The sequence below is a fragment of the Ranitomeya imitator genome, chromosome 1 (genome assembly GCF_032444005.1).
Source record: "Ranitomeya imitator isolate aRanImi1 chromosome 1, aRanImi1.pri, whole genome shotgun sequence".
Lineage (NCBI taxonomy): Eukaryota > Metazoa > Chordata > Amphibia > Anura > Dendrobatidae > Ranitomeya > Ranitomeya imitator.
The window spans coordinates 163,157,631-163,175,019 of NC_091282.1; the positions used below are offsets into that span (position 1 = coordinate 163,157,631).

The following is a 17,389-nucleotide window of genomic DNA, read 5'->3' on the forward strand; positions in this document are numbered from 1 at the left end:
CAGGATTCATTACACTGCTCTTCTCCTTGGGGAAGGAGGAACATCATCTCTCTGCTCTGTACATACTTACCTTTATTAAATGAAGTCATTCTCATTTCTTGAAGTCTGATCTTCCCTGGGCTTTGACCTCCCAACATCTGGCATTGGAGACAGCAGCAATAGCTATGAGCAACAGGCTGCATTTTCACATATGTATGTTTTCTGCACCATTCTATGCAATAACAATCTTCTATGGTTATTGCATTTTTGCTGCATCTTTTTATGCCTTTTCCCCTTTATTTGATGCAGATAAAACTGCATTTGCGTTTTTTTACATGTGATTTTTATTAGACTCCATGTAGAAGCTTATAATAAAAAAATGCACCAAAACCGCATAGTCCAACAGCGTCGTTAGAAGCACATTGGGCAGGGGTTTTATGAAATCACGCTGCCGAGCTGTGTGCTTTTCAGGATTTTTTTTGTCTTTACAGTCTTCTATGGCGAGCCCGGAAAAAAAAAACACATTTAAAAATAGCAAGTAAAAAAATGAAATTGCTTTTTTGGTGCATAATCAAAGCTTTTCTGTACTCTAAAATAAAAAAACAAATCTGCACCAAAAACGCAAGGGGGAGACGAATAGAAAATGCAGCAAGAATGCAATAACCAGAGAAGATTGCTGTGTACTTTGGTACAGACACTTGCAGAAAACATGCAGTTGAAAAGTAACAGAAAAAATACAGAATTTACACAACGTGTGAACACAGTCATTTGTTTGGCAAAATGACACTTAAAAAACTACAGCTCCTTTCATAAAAATCTAAGACCTCATAGAGCGAAGTTTGTGGAACAATAAAAAAGTTCTGGCTGCTACAACTATGAATGAGTGAACAAAAAAGAAATCCATAGATCCCAACTGTCCTGGGTACAGCAGAACAGTCCTGGATTTGGGACTTTGCCCTGCTGACCCGGGCGGTCTGCTACATGTCCCTCACTGGCACTGCCCCCTCTGACCTCTCCTCCTGCCAGGGTCAAAAGAAATGTGGAAGTTGTTACGGGTGTGACCAAAAATTTCTGTGCCCCATATATTATCCCTCATTCTCTTCTGTAAAAGTTGGGAGATGTGCTATTACCTGACAACCTGTGTACCCTGTGGCCCGTACAATGACAGCTGACAACCCTGTGTACACTGCAGCTCGCACAATGACAGCTGACAGCCCTGTGTACCCTGTGGCCCGTACAATGACAGCTGACAACCCTGTGTACCCTGCAGCTCGCACAATGACAGCTGACAGCCCTGTGGCCCGTACAATGACAGCTGACAACCCTGTGTACACTGCAGCCCTTACAATGACAGGTGACAACCCTGTGTACTCTGTGGCCCGTACAATGACAGCTGGCAACCCTGTGTACCCTGCAGCTTGCAAAATGACAGCTGACAGCCCTGTGTACCCTGCGACCCATACAATGATAGCTGACAACCCTGTGTACCCTGCAGCTCACACAATGACAGCTGACAACCCTGTGTACCTTGCGGACCATACAATGACAGCTGACAACTGTGTACCTTGCGGCCCATACAATGACAGCTGACAGCCCTGTGTACCCTGCGGCGCATACATACAATGACAGCTCACAACCCCATGTACCCTACAGCCCATACAATGACAGCTGACCACTGTGTACCCTGCAGCCTGTACAATGACAGCTGACAACCCTGTGTACAATGCGGCTCGCACAATGACAGCTGACAGCCCTGTGTACCCTGCGGCCCATACAATGACAGCTGACAACCCTGCGTACCCTCAGCTCGCACAATGACAGCTGACAACCCTGTGTACCCTGCAGCGCATACAATGACAGCTGACAACCCTGGGTACCCTGCAGCTCGCACAATGACAGCTGACAGCCCTGTATACCCTGTGGCCCATACAATGACAGATGACAACCCTGTGGCCCATAAAATGACAGCTGACAACCCTGTGTACTCTGCGGCCCATACAATGACAGCTGACAGCCCTGTATACACTGCAGCTCGCACAATGACAGCTGACAGCCCTGTGTACCCTGCGGCCCATACAATGACAGTTGACAACCCTGTGTACCTTTGCGGCCCATACAATGACAGCTGACAACCCTGTATACTCTGCGGCCCATACAATGACAGCTGACAGCCCGGTGTACACTGCAGCTCGCACAATGACAGCTGACAACTCTGTGTACCCTGCGGCCCATACAATGAAATCTGACAATTCTGTGTACCCTGCGGCCCATACAATGACAGCTGACAACCCTGTGGCCCATACAATGACAGCTGACAACCCTGTGTACCCTGCGGCCCATACAGTGACAGCTGACAACCCTGTGTACCCTGCGGCTCGCACAATGACAGCTGACAACCCTGTGTACACTGCGGCCCATACAATGACAGCTGATAACCCTGTGTACCCTGCGGCCAATACAATGACAGCTGATAACCCTGTGTACCCTGCGGCCAGTACAATGACAGCTGATAACCCTGTGGCCCGTACAATGACAGCTGACAACCCTGTGTACCCTGCAGCCCGTACAATGACAGCAGACAATCCTGTGTACAATGTGGCTCGCATAATTACGGCTGACAACTGTGTACCCTGCGGCCCATACAATGACAGCTTACAACCCTGTGGCCCATACAATGACAGCTGACAACCCTGTGTACCCTGCGGCCCATAAAATGACAGCTGACAACCCTGTGTACCGTACAATGACAGCTGACAACCCTGTGTACTCTGCGGCCCATACAATGACCGCTGACAACCCTGTATCTCCCACATTGACAGTTGACAACCCTGTGGCCCGTACAATGACAGAAAACAACCCTGTGTACCCTGCAGCTCTCACAATGACAGCTGACAACAGTGACGCCATGACACCAAGGAGTGTTTCCTGCAGGAATGCCCCCCTAGCAGACAGAGTGCTGCCCCCCAGTGTCACACCCATACACACACTGTAGGGTCCAGCTGTAATGTTTCCCTTTAGGATGCGTTCACATGAGCAGGTTTTGTAGCGGAGTCTGCCGCGATTAGGACACAGCAGTCCCATGTAAAGCTATGAGCTCGGAAAGTAAACAGGCAGCGCCGTGAGCCTGGTGGGCAGCCCCTGGCACAGCCGCTGAGGAGGGGCCTCGGCCGGACTGGATCGGAAAAGCTGCTTCATGCGCTCGGAAGTCCCTCCTGTCAGTTCACTTTTTTTTGTGTTTTTGCAGTTCACAAGAGAAGCGGACGGTGCAGACGGTGCGGACAGGAGCGGACGGTGCGGACAGGAGCGGACATGCCCAACAAAGGGAAGAAGCCCGCGGGAGGCGCCAAGGGGGTGAGTGCACCGGCAGCGCAGGTGACGGGGCTGCAGGGTGAGGGCACAGCCAGGGTGCCAGTGTGTGCCCCCAGAGGGAGTCACTGGGCGGGAGGCTGCTGGCACCACAACTCTCCCCATGCCCCGCTGCTGCTGTGCAGTGCCCGCACTAATGTATATACTGCACTGTGTACATCTGTACGTGCACCGCCCTGCTGCTGCTGCTGCTGCTGCTGACACACGCGGGTGAGGAGAGGATCCAGGGTGTGGTGGTGTCTGCATTCCCTTCTTACGGAGCAAACCCCGAAACACAACCCTCCCCTTGTTATGTAGAGGAGGCGGCTCTGCCCACATCACTGCCCTCGGCCGGAGGCGGCTGCTGCTCACAACTTCTACCTACTTCTGGGGAGCGACCGGGAGCTGTACCACCTACCATGGCATTCGCAAGCTGGTGGTATGCAACGGTAACGACACGCTGCCCCGGTGTGCTGGCTGGGTGTGAGGGGTGGAGGGCAGGGTATGCTACATGGGGGGTATACTGTACTAAGGGCATGCTACATGGAGGGTATACTGTACTAATGGTATGCTACATGGAGGGTATACTGTACTAAGGGTATGCTACATGGAGGGTATACTGTACTAAGGGCATGCTACATGGAGGGTATACTGTACTAAGAGTATGCTACATGGATGGTATACTGTACTAAGGGTATGCTACATGGAGGGTATGCTGTACTAAGGGTATGCTGTACTGAGGGTATACTGTACTAAGAGTATGCTACATGGAGGGTATACTGTACTAAGAGTATGCTACATGGAGGGTATACTGTACGTAGGGTATGCTGTACGTAGGGTATGCTGTACAAAGGGTATGCTGTACAAAGGGTATACTGTACTAAGGGTATGCTACATGGAGGGTATGCTGTACTAAGGGTATGCTACATGGAGGATATACTGTACTAAGGGTATACTACATGGAGGGTATGCTGTATGGAGTGTATGCTACATGGAGGGCATACTATAATACTATAAGGATATGCTACATGGAGGGTATGCTCTATGGAGTGTATGCTACATGGAGGGTATACTGTACTGAGGGAATCCTGTACTGAGGGAATCCTGTACTGAGGGAATGCTACATGGAGGGTATGGTGTACTAAGGGTATGCTACATGGAGGGTATGCTGTACTAAGGGTATGCTACATGGAGGGTATACTGTACGTAGGGTATGCTACATGGAGGGTATGCTATACTAAGGGTATACTACATGGAGGGTATGCTGTACTGAGGATGTACTGTACTAAGGGTATGCTACATGGAGGGTATACTGTATGTAGGGTATGCTGTACAAAGGGTATGCTGTACTGAGGGTATACTGTACTAAGGGTATGCTACATGGAGGGTATACTGTACTAAGAGTATGCTACATGGAGGGTATACTGTACTAAGAGTATGCTACATGGAGGGTATACTGTACTAAGAGTATGCTACATGGAGGGTATACTGTACTAAGAGTATGCTACATGGAGGGTATACTGTACTAAGGGTATGCTGTGCGTAGGGTATGCTGTACAAAGGGTATGCTGTACTGAGGGTATACTGTACTAAGGGTATGCTACATGGAGGGTATGCTGTACTAAGGGTATGCTACATGGAGGGTATGCTGTACTAAGGGTATGCTACATGGAGGGTATGCTGTACTGAGGATGTACTGAGGATGTACTGTACTAAGGGTATGCTACATGGAGGGTATACTGTACTAAGAGTATGTTACATGGAGGGTATACTGTACTAGGGGTATGCTGTACTGAGGGTATACTGTACTAAGGGTATGCTACATGGAGGGTATGCTGTACTAAGGGTATGCTACATGGAGGGTATGCTGTACTAAGGGTATGCTACATGGAGGGTATGCTGTACTAAGGGTATACTACATGGAGGGTATGCCGTACTGAGGATGTACTGTACTAAGGGTATGCTACATGGAGGGTATACTGTACTAAGGGTATGCTGTACGTAGGGTATGCTGTACAAAGAGTATGCTGTACTGAGGGTATACTGTACTAAGGGTTTGCTACATGGAGGGTATGCTGTACTGAGGATGTACTGTACTGATGGTATGCTGTATGGGGGTTATGCTGTACTGATGGTATGCTGTATGGAAGGAATGCTGTACTGAGGGAATGCTACATGGAGGGTATATTGTACTGAGGGTATGCTGTACTGAGGGTATGCTACATGGAGGGTATACTGTAGTAAGGCTATGCTACATGGAAGGTATGCTGTATGGAGTGTATGCTACATGGAGGGTATACTGTACTGCGGGAATGCTGTACTGAGGGAATGCTACATGGAGGGTATGCTGTACTGAGGGTATGCTACATGGAGGGTATACTGTACGTAGGGTATGCTACATGGAGGGTATACTGTACTGAGGGTATGCTACATGGAGGTTATACTGTAGTAAGGGTTTGCTACATGGAGGGTATGCTGTACTGAGGGTGTACTGTACTGAGGGTATGCTGTATGGAGGGTATGCTACATGGAGGTTATACTGTACTGAGGGTATGCTACATGGAGGGAATGCTGTACTGAGGGTATGCAACATGGACGGAATGCTGTACTGAGGGTATGCTACATGAAGGGTATACTGTACTGAGGGAATGCTGTACTGAGGGTATGCTACATGGAGGGTATACTTTACTGCGGGTATAATGGGCATGATGTATGCTGTACTGAAGGTATGCTACATGGAGGTTATACTGTAGTAAGGGTTTGCTACATGGAGGGTATGCTGTACTGAGGGTGTACTGTACTGAGGGTATGCTGTATGGAGGGTATGCTACATGGAGGTTATACTGTACTGAGGGTATGCTACATGGAGGGAATGCTGTACTGAGGGTATGCAACATGGACGGAATGCTGTACTGAGGGTATGCTACATGAAGGGTATACTGTACTGAGGGAATGCTGTACTGAGGGTATGCTACATGGAGGGTATACTTTACTGCGGGTATAATGGGCATGATGTATGCTGTACTGAAGGTATGCTGCATGGAGGGTGTACTGTACTGAAGGTATGGAGGGCAGGGCATGCTGTACAGAAAGTATGTTATACTGAGGGTATGCTGTATGGAGGGTGTGATGTAATTGGGGGTGCTGTACTTAGGGCATGGAGAGCATGCTTGTATGGAGGGTATACTGTACTGAGGAAATGTTATAGATGGAGGGCATTCTGTAAGAAGGAGGTGCTGTATGGAGGGCATGCTGTAGGGGGGCATACTGTAGGGGGCACTGGCGGACACAGACAGAAAAGGGCCCCTGTGCAAGAACAATATATGGGTCATTTGCAATCCAATAGCTCATTATAATGCACAATTCCATCTGCTTTGGAGGTGGAAATGAGCCCTCTCACCTCTTAGGCGCCTGAGCGGCTGCACAGGTTGCACCAATGATATGTCCGCCCCTGGTAGGGGGGCATGCTGTATAGAGATCATACTGTAGGGGGTATGCTGTGGAGTGGCATGCTGTATGGAGGGCATTCTGTAAGAAGGAGGTGCTGAATGGGGGCATGCTGTATGCGGGGCATGCGGTATGGAGGGTGGCTGTGGGGGGGGGGATACTGTAAGAAGGGGGTGCTGAATGGAGGGCATGCTGTATGGGAGGCGTGCTGTATGGAGGACATGTTGTAAGAAGGAGGTGCTGTATGCAGGGTATGCTGTGGGGGGCATACTGTAAGAAGGAGATGCTGTATGGATGGCATGCTGTAAGGGGGGCATGCAGTATGGAGGGCATGCTATAGGGGTATGCTGTAGGGAGGACATGCTGTAAGAAGGAGGTTCTGTATGGAGGGCATGCTATATGGAGATCATAATGTAGGGGATATGCTGTATGGAGGGCATTCTGTGGGGGGCATGCTCTATGGGGGTTTGCTGTATTGAGGGCATGCTGTATGGAGGCATACTGTAGGGGGGATGCTGTATGGAGGGCATGCTGTAGGGGGGTATGCTGTATGGAGGGCATGCTGTAAGAAGGAGGTGCTGTATGGGAGGCGAGCTGTATGGAGGACATGCTGTATAGAGAGCATACTGTAGGGCAGGGGTGTCAAACTGCATTCCTCGAGGACCGCAAACCATGCATGTTTTCAAGATTTCCTTAGCTTTGCACAAGGTGCTGTAATCATTATGTGTGTAGGTGATTAAATTATCACCTGTGCAGTACAAGGAAATCCTGAAAATATGACCTGTTTGCAGCCCTTGAGGAATGCAGTTTGACACCCCTGCTGTCGGGGGTATGCTGTATAGAGGGCATGCTGTAAAAAGGAGGTGCTGTATGGAGGGCATACTGTAGGGGGGCTTGCTGTATGGAGGTCATGCTGTAGGGGGGTGTTATGTTTGCTAATGACAGGTGTTATGAAGGCAATTCAGAAACACAGTGTGCTTAGCGATCAGAGCGCACACAGTGATCTGACAAATACCCAAAAATACAAGAACGAGCTCTGAGACGTGGAAACTCTGTAGACTGCACACCTGATCCTATCCTAAACACAACTAAAAGCGGCTGTGGATTGCGCCTAACAACTACCTAGGCAACTCGGCACAGCCTAAGAAACTAGCTAGCCTGAAGATAGAAAAATAGGCCTGACTTGCCCCAGAGAAATTTCCCAAAGGAAAAGGCAGCCCCCCACATATAATGACTGTGAGTAAGATGAAAAGACAAAACGTAGGGATGAAATAGATTCAGCAAAGTGGGGCCCAATATTCTAGGACAGAGCGAGGACAGTAAAGCGAACTTTGCAGTCTACAAAAAACCCTAAAGCAAAACCACGCAAAGGGGGCAAAAAAAAACCCCACCGTGCCGAACTAACGGCACGGCGGTACACCCTTTGCGTCTCAGAGCTTCCAGCAAAACAAAAGACAAGCTGGACAGAAAAAAAGCAACAAAAAAGCAAAAAGCACTTAGCTATACAGAGCAGCAGGTCACAGGAAAAATCAGGAGAAGCTCAGATCCAACACTGAAACATTGACAAGGAGCAAGGATAGCAGCATCAGGCGGAGTTAAGTAATGAAGCAGTTAACGAGCTCACGAGAACACCTGAGGGAGGAAGCTCAGAAGCTGCAGTACCACTTGTGACCACAGGAGTGAATTCAGCCACAGAATTCACAACAGTACCCCCCCCTTGAGGAGGGGTCACCGAACCCTCACCAGAGCCCCCAGGCCGACCAGGATGAGCCGCATGAAAGGCACGAACAAGATCGGAAGCATGAACATCAGAGGCAAAAACCCAGGAATTATCTTCCTGAGCATAACCCTTCCATTTAACCAGATACTGGAGTTTCCGTCTAGAAACACGAGAATCCAAAATCATCTCCACAATATACTCCAATTCCCCCTCCACCAAAACCGGGGCAGGAGGCTCAACAGATGGAACCATAGGTGCCACGTATCTCCGCAACAACGACCTATGGAATACATTATGTATGGAAAAGGAGTCTGGGAGGGTCAAACGAAAAGACACAGGATTGAGAACCTCAGAAATCCTATACGGACCAATAAAACGAGGTTTAAATTTAGGAGAGGAAACCTTCATAGAAATATGACGAGAAGATAACCAAACCAGATCCCCAACACGAAGTCGGGCACCCACACGGCGTCTGCGATTAGCGAAAAGTTGAGCTTTCTCCTGGGACAAGATCAAATTGTCCACTACCTGAGTCCAGATCTGCTGCAACCTATCCACCACAGAATCCACACCAGGACAGTCCGAAGACTCAACCTGTCCTGAAGAGAAACGAGGATGGAACCCAGAATTGCAAAAAAATGGAGAAACCAAGGTAGCCGAGCTGGCCCGATTATTAAGGGCGAACTCAGCCAATGGCAAAAAGGACACCCAATCATCCTGGTCTGCAGAAACAAAACATCTCAGATATGTTTCCAAGGTCTGATTGGTTCGTTCGGTCTGGCCATTAGTCTGAGGATGGAAAGCCGAGGAAAAGGATAGGTCAATGCCCATCCTACCACAAAAGGCTCGCCAAAACCTTGAAACAAACTGGGAACCTCTGTCAGAAACAATATTCTCAGGAATGCCATGCAACCGAACCACATGCTGAAAGAACAAAAGTACCAAATCAGAGGAGGAAGGCAATTTAGCCAAGGGCACCAGATGGACCATTTTAGAAAAGCAATCACAGACCACCCAAATGACTGACATCTTTTGAGAAACGGGAAGGTCAGAAATGAAATCCATCGAAATATGTGTCGAAGGCCTCTTTGGGACCGGCAAGGGCAAAAGCAACCCACTGGCACGAGAACAGCAGGGCTTAGCCCTAGCACAAATCCCACAGGACTGCACAAAAGTACGTACATCCCGTGACAGAGATGGCCACCAGAAGGATCTAGCCACTAACTCTCTGGTACCAAAGATTCCAGGATGACCAGCCAACACTGAACAATGAAGTTCAGAGATAAGTTTATTAGTCCACCTATCAGGGACGAACAGTTTCTCTGCTGGACAACGATCAGGTTTATTCGCCTGAAATTTTTGCAGCACCCGCCACAAATCAGGGGAGATGGCAGACACAATGACTCCTTCCTTGAGGATACCCGCTGGCTCAGATAAACCCGGAGAGTCGGGCACAAAACTCCTAGACAGAGCATCCGCCTTCACATTTTTAGAGCCCGGAAGGTACGAAATCACAAAGTCGAAGCGGGCAAAAAATAACGACCAACGGGCCTGTCTAGGATTCAAGCGCTTGGCAGACTCGAGATAAGTCAAGTTCTTATGATCAGTCAATACCACCACGCGATGCTTAGCTCCTTCAAGCCAATGACTCCACTCCTCGAATGCCCACTTCATGGCCAGCAACTCTCGATTGCCCACATCATAATTACGCTCAGCGGGCGAAAACTTCCTGGAAAAGAAAGCACATGGTTTCATCACTGAGCAATCAGAACCTCTCTGTGACAAAACCGCCCCTGCTCCAATCTCAGAAGCATCAACCTCGACCTGGAACGGAAGAGAAACATCTGGCTGACACAACACAGGGGCAGAACAAAAACGACGCTTCAACTCCTGAAAAGCTTCCACAGCAGCAGAAGACCAATTAACCAAATCAGCACCCTTCTTGGTCAAATCGGTCAATGGTTTGGCAATGCTAGAAAAATTACAGATGAAGCGACGATAAAAATTAGCAAAGCCCAGGAACTTTTGCAGACTTTTCAGAGATGTCGGCTGAATCCAATCCTGGATGGCTTGGACCTTAACTGGATCCATCTCGATAGTAGAAGGGGTAAAGATGAACCCCAAAAATGAAACTTTCTGCACACCGAAGAGACACTTTGATCCCTTCACAAACAAAGAGTTAGCACGCAGGACCTGAAAAACCATTCTGACCTGCTTCACATGAGACTCCCAATCATCTGAGAAGATCAAAATGTCATCCAAGTAAACAATCAGGAATTTATCCAGATACTCACGGAAGATGTCATGCATAAAAGACTGAAACACAGATGGAGCATTGGCAAGTCCGAACGGTATCACTAGATACTCAAAATGACCCTCGGGCGTATTGAATGCAGTTTTCCATTCATCTCCTTGCCTGATTCTCACCAGATTATACGCACCACGAAGATCTATCTTAGTGAACCAACTAGCCCCCTTAATCCGAGCAAACAAGTCAGATAACAATGGCAAGGGATACTGAAATTTAACAGTGATCTTATTAAGAAGGCGGTATTCAATACACGGTCTCAGCGAACCATCCTTCTTGGCTACAAAGAAGAACCCTGCTCCCAGTGGTGATGACGATGGGCGAATATGTCCCTTTTCCAGGGATTCCTTCACATAACTGCGCATAGCGGCGTGTTCGGGCACGGATAAATTAAATAATCGACCTTTAGGGAATTTACTACCAGGAATCAAATTGATAGCACAATCACAATCCCTATGCGGAGGTAGAGCATCGGACTTGGGCTCTTCAAATACATCCTGATAATCAGACAAGAACTCTGGGACCTCAGAAGGGGTGGATGACGAAATCGACAAAAATGGAACATCACCATGTACCCCCTGACAACCCCAGCTGGATACCGACATGGAATTCCAATCCAATACTGGATTATGGGTTTGTAGCCATGGCAACCCCAACACGACCACATCATGCAGATTATGCAACACCAGAAAGCGAATAACTTCCTGATGTGCAGGAGCCATGCACATGGTCAGCTGGGCCCAGTATTGAGGTTTATTCTTGGCCAAAGGTGTAGCATCAATTCCTCTCAATGGAATAGGACACCGCAAAGGCTCCAAGAAAAACCCACAACGTTTAGCATAATCCAAATCCATCAGATTCAGGGCAGCGCCCGAATCCACAAACGCCATGACAGAAAACGACGACAAAGAGCATATCAAGGTAATGGACAGAAGGAATTTGGACTGTACAGTACCAATGACGGCAGACCTAGCGGACCGCTTAGTGCGCTTAGGACAATCAGAAATAGCATGAGTGGAATCACCACAGTAGAAACACAGACCATTCAGACGTCTGTATTCCTGCCGTTCAACTCTAGTCATAGTCCTATCGCACTGCATAGGCTCAGGTTTAACCTCAGGCAGTACCGCCAAATGGTGCACAGATTTACGCTCGCGCAAGCGTCGACCGATCTGAATGGCCAAAGACAAAGACTCATTCAAACCAGCAGGCATAGGAAATCCCACCATGACATCCTTAAGAGCCTCAGAGAGACCCTTTCTGAACAAAGCTGCCAGCGCAGATTCATTCCACTGAGTGAGTACTGACCATTTCCTAAATTTCTGACAATATACTTCTATATCATCCTGACCCTGGCACAAAGCCAGCAAATTTTTCTCAGCCTGATCCACTGAATTAGGCTCATCGTACAGCAATCCGAGCGCCAGGAAAAACGCATCGACACTACTCAATGCAGGGTCTCCTGGCGCAAGAGAAAATGCCCAGTCTTGAGGGTCGCCGCGCAAAAAAGAAATAATAATCAAAACCTGTTGAATAGGATTACCAGAAGAATGAGGTTTCAAGGCCAGAAATAGCTTACAATTATTTTTGAAACTTAGAAACTTAGTTCTATCTCCAAAAAACAAATCAGGAATAGGAATTCTTGGTTCTAACATAGATTTCTGATCAATAGTATCTTGAATTTTTTGTACATTTATAACGAGATTATCCATTGAAGAGCACAGACCCTGAATATCCATGTCCACACCTGTGTCCAGAATCACCCAAATGTCTAGGGGAAAAAAAAAAAAAGTGAACACAGAGCAGAAAAAAAAAAAAAAAAAAAAATGATGTCAGAACTTTTTCTTTCCCTCTATTGAGAATCATTAGTTGGGCTCCTTGTACTGTTATGTTTGCTAATGACAGGTGTTATGAAGGCAATCCAGAAACACAGTGTGCTTAGCGATCAGAGCGCACACAGTGATCTGACAAATACCCAAAAATACAAGAACGAGCTCTGAGACGTGGAAACGCTGTAGACTGCACACCTGATCCTATCCTAAACACAACTAAAAGCGGCTGTGGATTGCGCCTAACAACTACCTAGGCAACTCGGCACAGCCTAAGAAACTAGCTAGCCTGAAGATAGAAAAATAGGCCTGACTTGCCCCAGAGAAATTTCCCAAAGGAAAAGGCAGCCCCCCACATATAATGACTGTGAGTAAGATGAAAAGACAAAACGTAGGGATGAAATAGATTCAGCAAAGTGGGGCCCGATATTCTAGGACAGAGCGAGGACAGTAAAGCGAACTTTGCAGTCTACAAAAAACCCTAAAGCAAAACCACGCAAAGGGGGCAAAAAAAAAAACCCACCGTGCCGAACTAACGGCACGGCGGTACACCCTTTGCGTCTCAGAGCTTCCAGCAAAACAAAAGACAAGCTGGACAGAAAAAAGCAACAAAAAAGCAAAAAGCACTTAGCTATACAGAGCAGCAGGTCACAGGAAAAATCAGGAGAAGCTCAGATCCAACACTGAAACATTGACAAGGAGCAAGGATAGCAGCATCAGGCGGAGTTAAGTAATGAAGCAGTTAACGAGCTCACCAGAACACCTGAGGGAGGAAGCTCAGAAGCTGCAGTACCACTTGTGACCACAGGAGTGAATTCAGCCACAGAATTCACAACAGGGGGGGCATGTTGTATGGAGGGAATGCTGTAAGAAGGAGGTGCTGTATGGAGGGTATGCTGTAAAATGGAGGTGCTGTATGGAGGGCATGCTTTAGGGGGTATGTTATAAGAAGGAGGTGCTGTATGGGGTGTGCTGTATAGAGGGAATGCTGTATAGTGGGCATGTTGTAGGGGGGCATGCTGTAAGAAGGAGGTGCTGTATGGGGCGTGCTGTATGGAGGGCATGCTGTAGGGGGGTATGCTGTAGGAAGGAGGTGCTGTATGGGGGTGTGCTATATAGAGGGAATGCTGTATGGAGGGCATGCTGTAGGGGGTATGCTGTAAGAAGGAGGTGCTGTATTGGGGCGTGCTGTATTGAGCACATCCTGTATGGAGGGCAGCACCACATACAGGCTCTTTTCATTCTCTGGATTCCTCCCAGGTCTCGGGGGGCTCCCGTCTATCACAGGTTATGACTTTCCAGGCGGCTGATGCTCTGTGTGTTCCATTATATGCTGCTGTAATCCCAGTGTCAATATGAGCTGGTGGCTGGCATCGGCTTGGCAGAGGTCGCTGGCAGCTTTGTGGTAAGGTCAGAGATTTACAGGTGTTTCCCTGGTTGACTATTTTGTGCTTTCGGTTTTAGTTTAGAAGTGGAAAATGCCCAATGCTACCCTGACCCTGGCAGTGAGTGCCCGTCCGCTTTTATCTGCTCATGCCCATTTATATACGCGGCATGTAACTGAAGGACGTTCCCCTTTTACCCTCTTACTTCTCTTACTTATGAGGTGCATGAGCCGACCCCGCCGATCTCTAGTGCAGTTCTACACTTGACTGTGAGCTATTGTTTGCTGTTATCAGCCATTCATTATTGTGACATTCCTGAAAACTGCCTGCCCTCATGGTCCCCGCTTTCTCATATATCTCTGGTGCAGAGTCTGTGGAAATGTTCATATACCGATGTGTGAAAGTACAAGTGACCGTATTGATAAGATCTGCTGATACAAGTGTGGTCTCTGCTGCTCTGATAAGGAAATGGCCACCATTGATCTGCTGCTTCCTTGTTATGTTTTTCCTTAAAGTTATGTGATGCCTTTGTCCTGGTTTTAGAATTCAACCCTGTGAATCATTGCCTGAATTATTTCTATATACTTGTGAGATGTAAAGCAGCGGATTGTCCGAGGTCGAGCGTGTCTAACTCCTGATGATTAGTGATTACTGTGGAGACCATGTTACATTACATGTCAATAAATACCATCAGAAAAAGTAGATTTTATTGATGAGCAGCCGACTATAGACCAACAGACTTCATAATTCCAACGTTTCGGCAAATTGCAAAGAGCCGAGCCACCGGACGCACGCCGACATTATCCTTATTGCAGCAAGTAACACTGTCCCCTTTATAAGAATATTGGTTTTGCGACATTCCATATACAGTATTGACCCTTTACAGACTTCCTTGAGAAAAGCAATTTGCTGAAACGTTGGAATTATGATGTCTGTTGGTCTACAGTCGGCTGTTCATCAATAAAATCTACTTTTTCTAAGAAAAATTATTTGAACTTATTGAGTGCCAAAGGTTATCCTTTTCTAGTCTTCACATATTCCTTTGAGCACTATCTACGGTATATTTGCTGAGTGCGCCATTTCTGACCCTTATTGTTAATAAATGCCATCAGTTACTGTATAGACCAGCCATGGCAGTACCGGGCGATCCATAATCCGATTCCTAGACCCCTTACCTATCAGTATATGGACATGGATTGTCTTTATAGGATAACTATTTCAAATTTTCCCTTTAAAATCACATACATGTACGTCATAAAATGCTTTAACGTAAGACCATATGGCCCACGTAACGCGATGGTGACAAATGTATTTACGTAAAGGGAATCTGTCACCAGATTGGCGTGCTGTCGTTTTGAGAAAATCCCTGTTTTATCAGCAAGATATTATCACCAGAGGCCGAGTATTCCTGCTGCCATGTAGTCATGCATATTTATGAGCTATGTATAACTTTGCCCCATCACTGATTGGCAGCTTTCTGCCTATGCACGGTGTACACAAAAGCTGCCAATCAGTGGTATGGGCGGGGTTATACAGAGCTTAGCATTTAGAGAACTGCTGGATCTGTAGCAGAGAAGACAATCTTATCAAAACAACTGCAAGTAGCCCATCACTGGAATCAGGATCTCTGCCCCTACAGTATGCTGCTATCAAATGGGAACAAAATTCCCATAGGCTTCCATTCTAGCAAACAGCCGGAAGCGCCGGATCCGGCACCTTCCGGCTCCCTTAGGCTTCCATTCTAGTAAACAGCCAGAAGCTCCGGCGCTTCCGGCTTTTTCACCGGAGACAAAAAACGTTGCTATACACTTTTTTCCCGGAAACGAGAACGAAACACAAGGTAATCCGGAGCTAATACAAGTCTATGGGGAAAAAAACAGATCCGGTGGCAACATTCGCCGGATCCGTTTTTTTAAAAAATTAGCCGGCTTGAGCCTGACGTTGAAAACCTGATGTGTGAAAGTAGCCTTAGGAAAATCCTCCATAGACTGCACTATTCTACGTAGCAAAAATGGAGACAAAACTATTAATCCCGACTTCTGCACCAACTTCTGCACCAAACTTTATATGTAACTCAAGAAGATTTTGATGAGAATTTGTTGCAATTTTGTTGCAAACAATTCAATATCTTTGCAATGTTTCCATTTCTTCTACACCCAGGTGACCAACACTCATTGGTCTCCACGATTCACATAAAGAATTAGTGGAGTTTTAGTTGACGTATCAACGGAAGCATTTGTGTAGAAATCATCAATATTGATTTGTTTCTTATTTATTTTTCTGGTTTATTATTTAATTTGTATGAAATATGTTGGGGCTTATAGCCATGTGGAATATATAATAGCTACATTCTTAAATTGGTGCCTTAAACTTTGGAGAAACTATACTTAGCATTTAAAAAATGTACGGTGGGTACGGAAAGTATTCAGACCCCTTTAAAATTTTCACTCTTTGTTTCATTGCAGCCATTTGGTAAATTCAAAAAAGGTACCGTATATACTCGAGTATAAGCCGACCCGAGTATAAGCCGACCCCCCTAATTTTGCCACAAAAAACTGGGAAAACTTATTGACTCGAGTATAAGCCTAGGGTGGAAATGCAGCAACTACCGGTGAATTTCAAAAATAAAAATAGATACCAATAAAAGTAAAATTAATTGAGACATCAGTAGCTGCGTTCATATATCCCCATATCTGCCCCATACTGTGCTCTGCTGCGTTCATATTGCCCCATATCTGCCCCATACTGTGCTCTGCTGCGTTCATATTGCCCCATATCTGCCCCATACTGTGCTCTGCTGCGTTCATATATCCCCATATCTGCCCCATACTGTGCTCTGCTGCGTTCATATTGCCCCATATCTGCCCCATACTGTGCTCTGCGTTCATATTGCCCCATAGATGCTCGGTATAAGTCTGTGCCATGGCCGCTGCAATAAAAAAAAAAAAAAACATACTCACCTCGCTGATTGCAGCTCCCAGCGTCCGGTCCCGGCGTCTCTCTGCACTGACTGATCAGGCAGAGGGCGCCGCGCACACTAGTGCGTCATCGCGCCCTCTGACCTGAACAGTCAGAGCGCAGATAGACGCCGGGAAGATGGATCGGCGGCTGGAACGTGGACAGGTGAATATAACATACTCACCTAGTCCTGGCGATCCTCGTGCTGTCCCCGCCTGTCACAGCTGTCTTCGGTGCCGCAGCTTCTTTCTCTATCAGCGGTCACCGTTACCGCTGATTAAAGAAATGAATAGGCGGCTCCACCCCTATGGGAGGTGGAGCCGCCTATTCATTTTTCTAATGAGCGGTCCCACGTGACCGCTGAAGAGAGGAAGAAGCTGCAGCACAGAAGCCCGTGGGACGGCAGGGACAGCGCGAG

The 17,389-nt window shown here is 47.2% G+C and overlaps 1 protein-coding gene across 3 annotated transcripts in view; it reads left to right on the top strand.

Moving 5' to 3' along the window:
• The window catches only part of CAST (calpastatin), a 229,087-nt gene that overhangs the window by 73,448 nt on the left and 138,250 nt on the right, over window positions 1-17,389 (top strand). For 2 of the 3 annotated variants that reach the window (XM_069752042.1, XM_069752059.1), the window contains exon 2: window positions 3,224-3,330. In XM_069752042.1, coding sequence (XP_069608143.1) covers window positions 3,289-3,330 — 42 coding nt within the window. In that variant the 5' untranslated portion in view covers window positions 3,224-3,288. Of the gene's footprint in view, window positions 1-3,223; window positions 3,331-3,375; window positions 3,774-17,389 lie in introns of those variants that run through there. The other variant, XM_069752050.1, reaches the window with a different exon arrangement.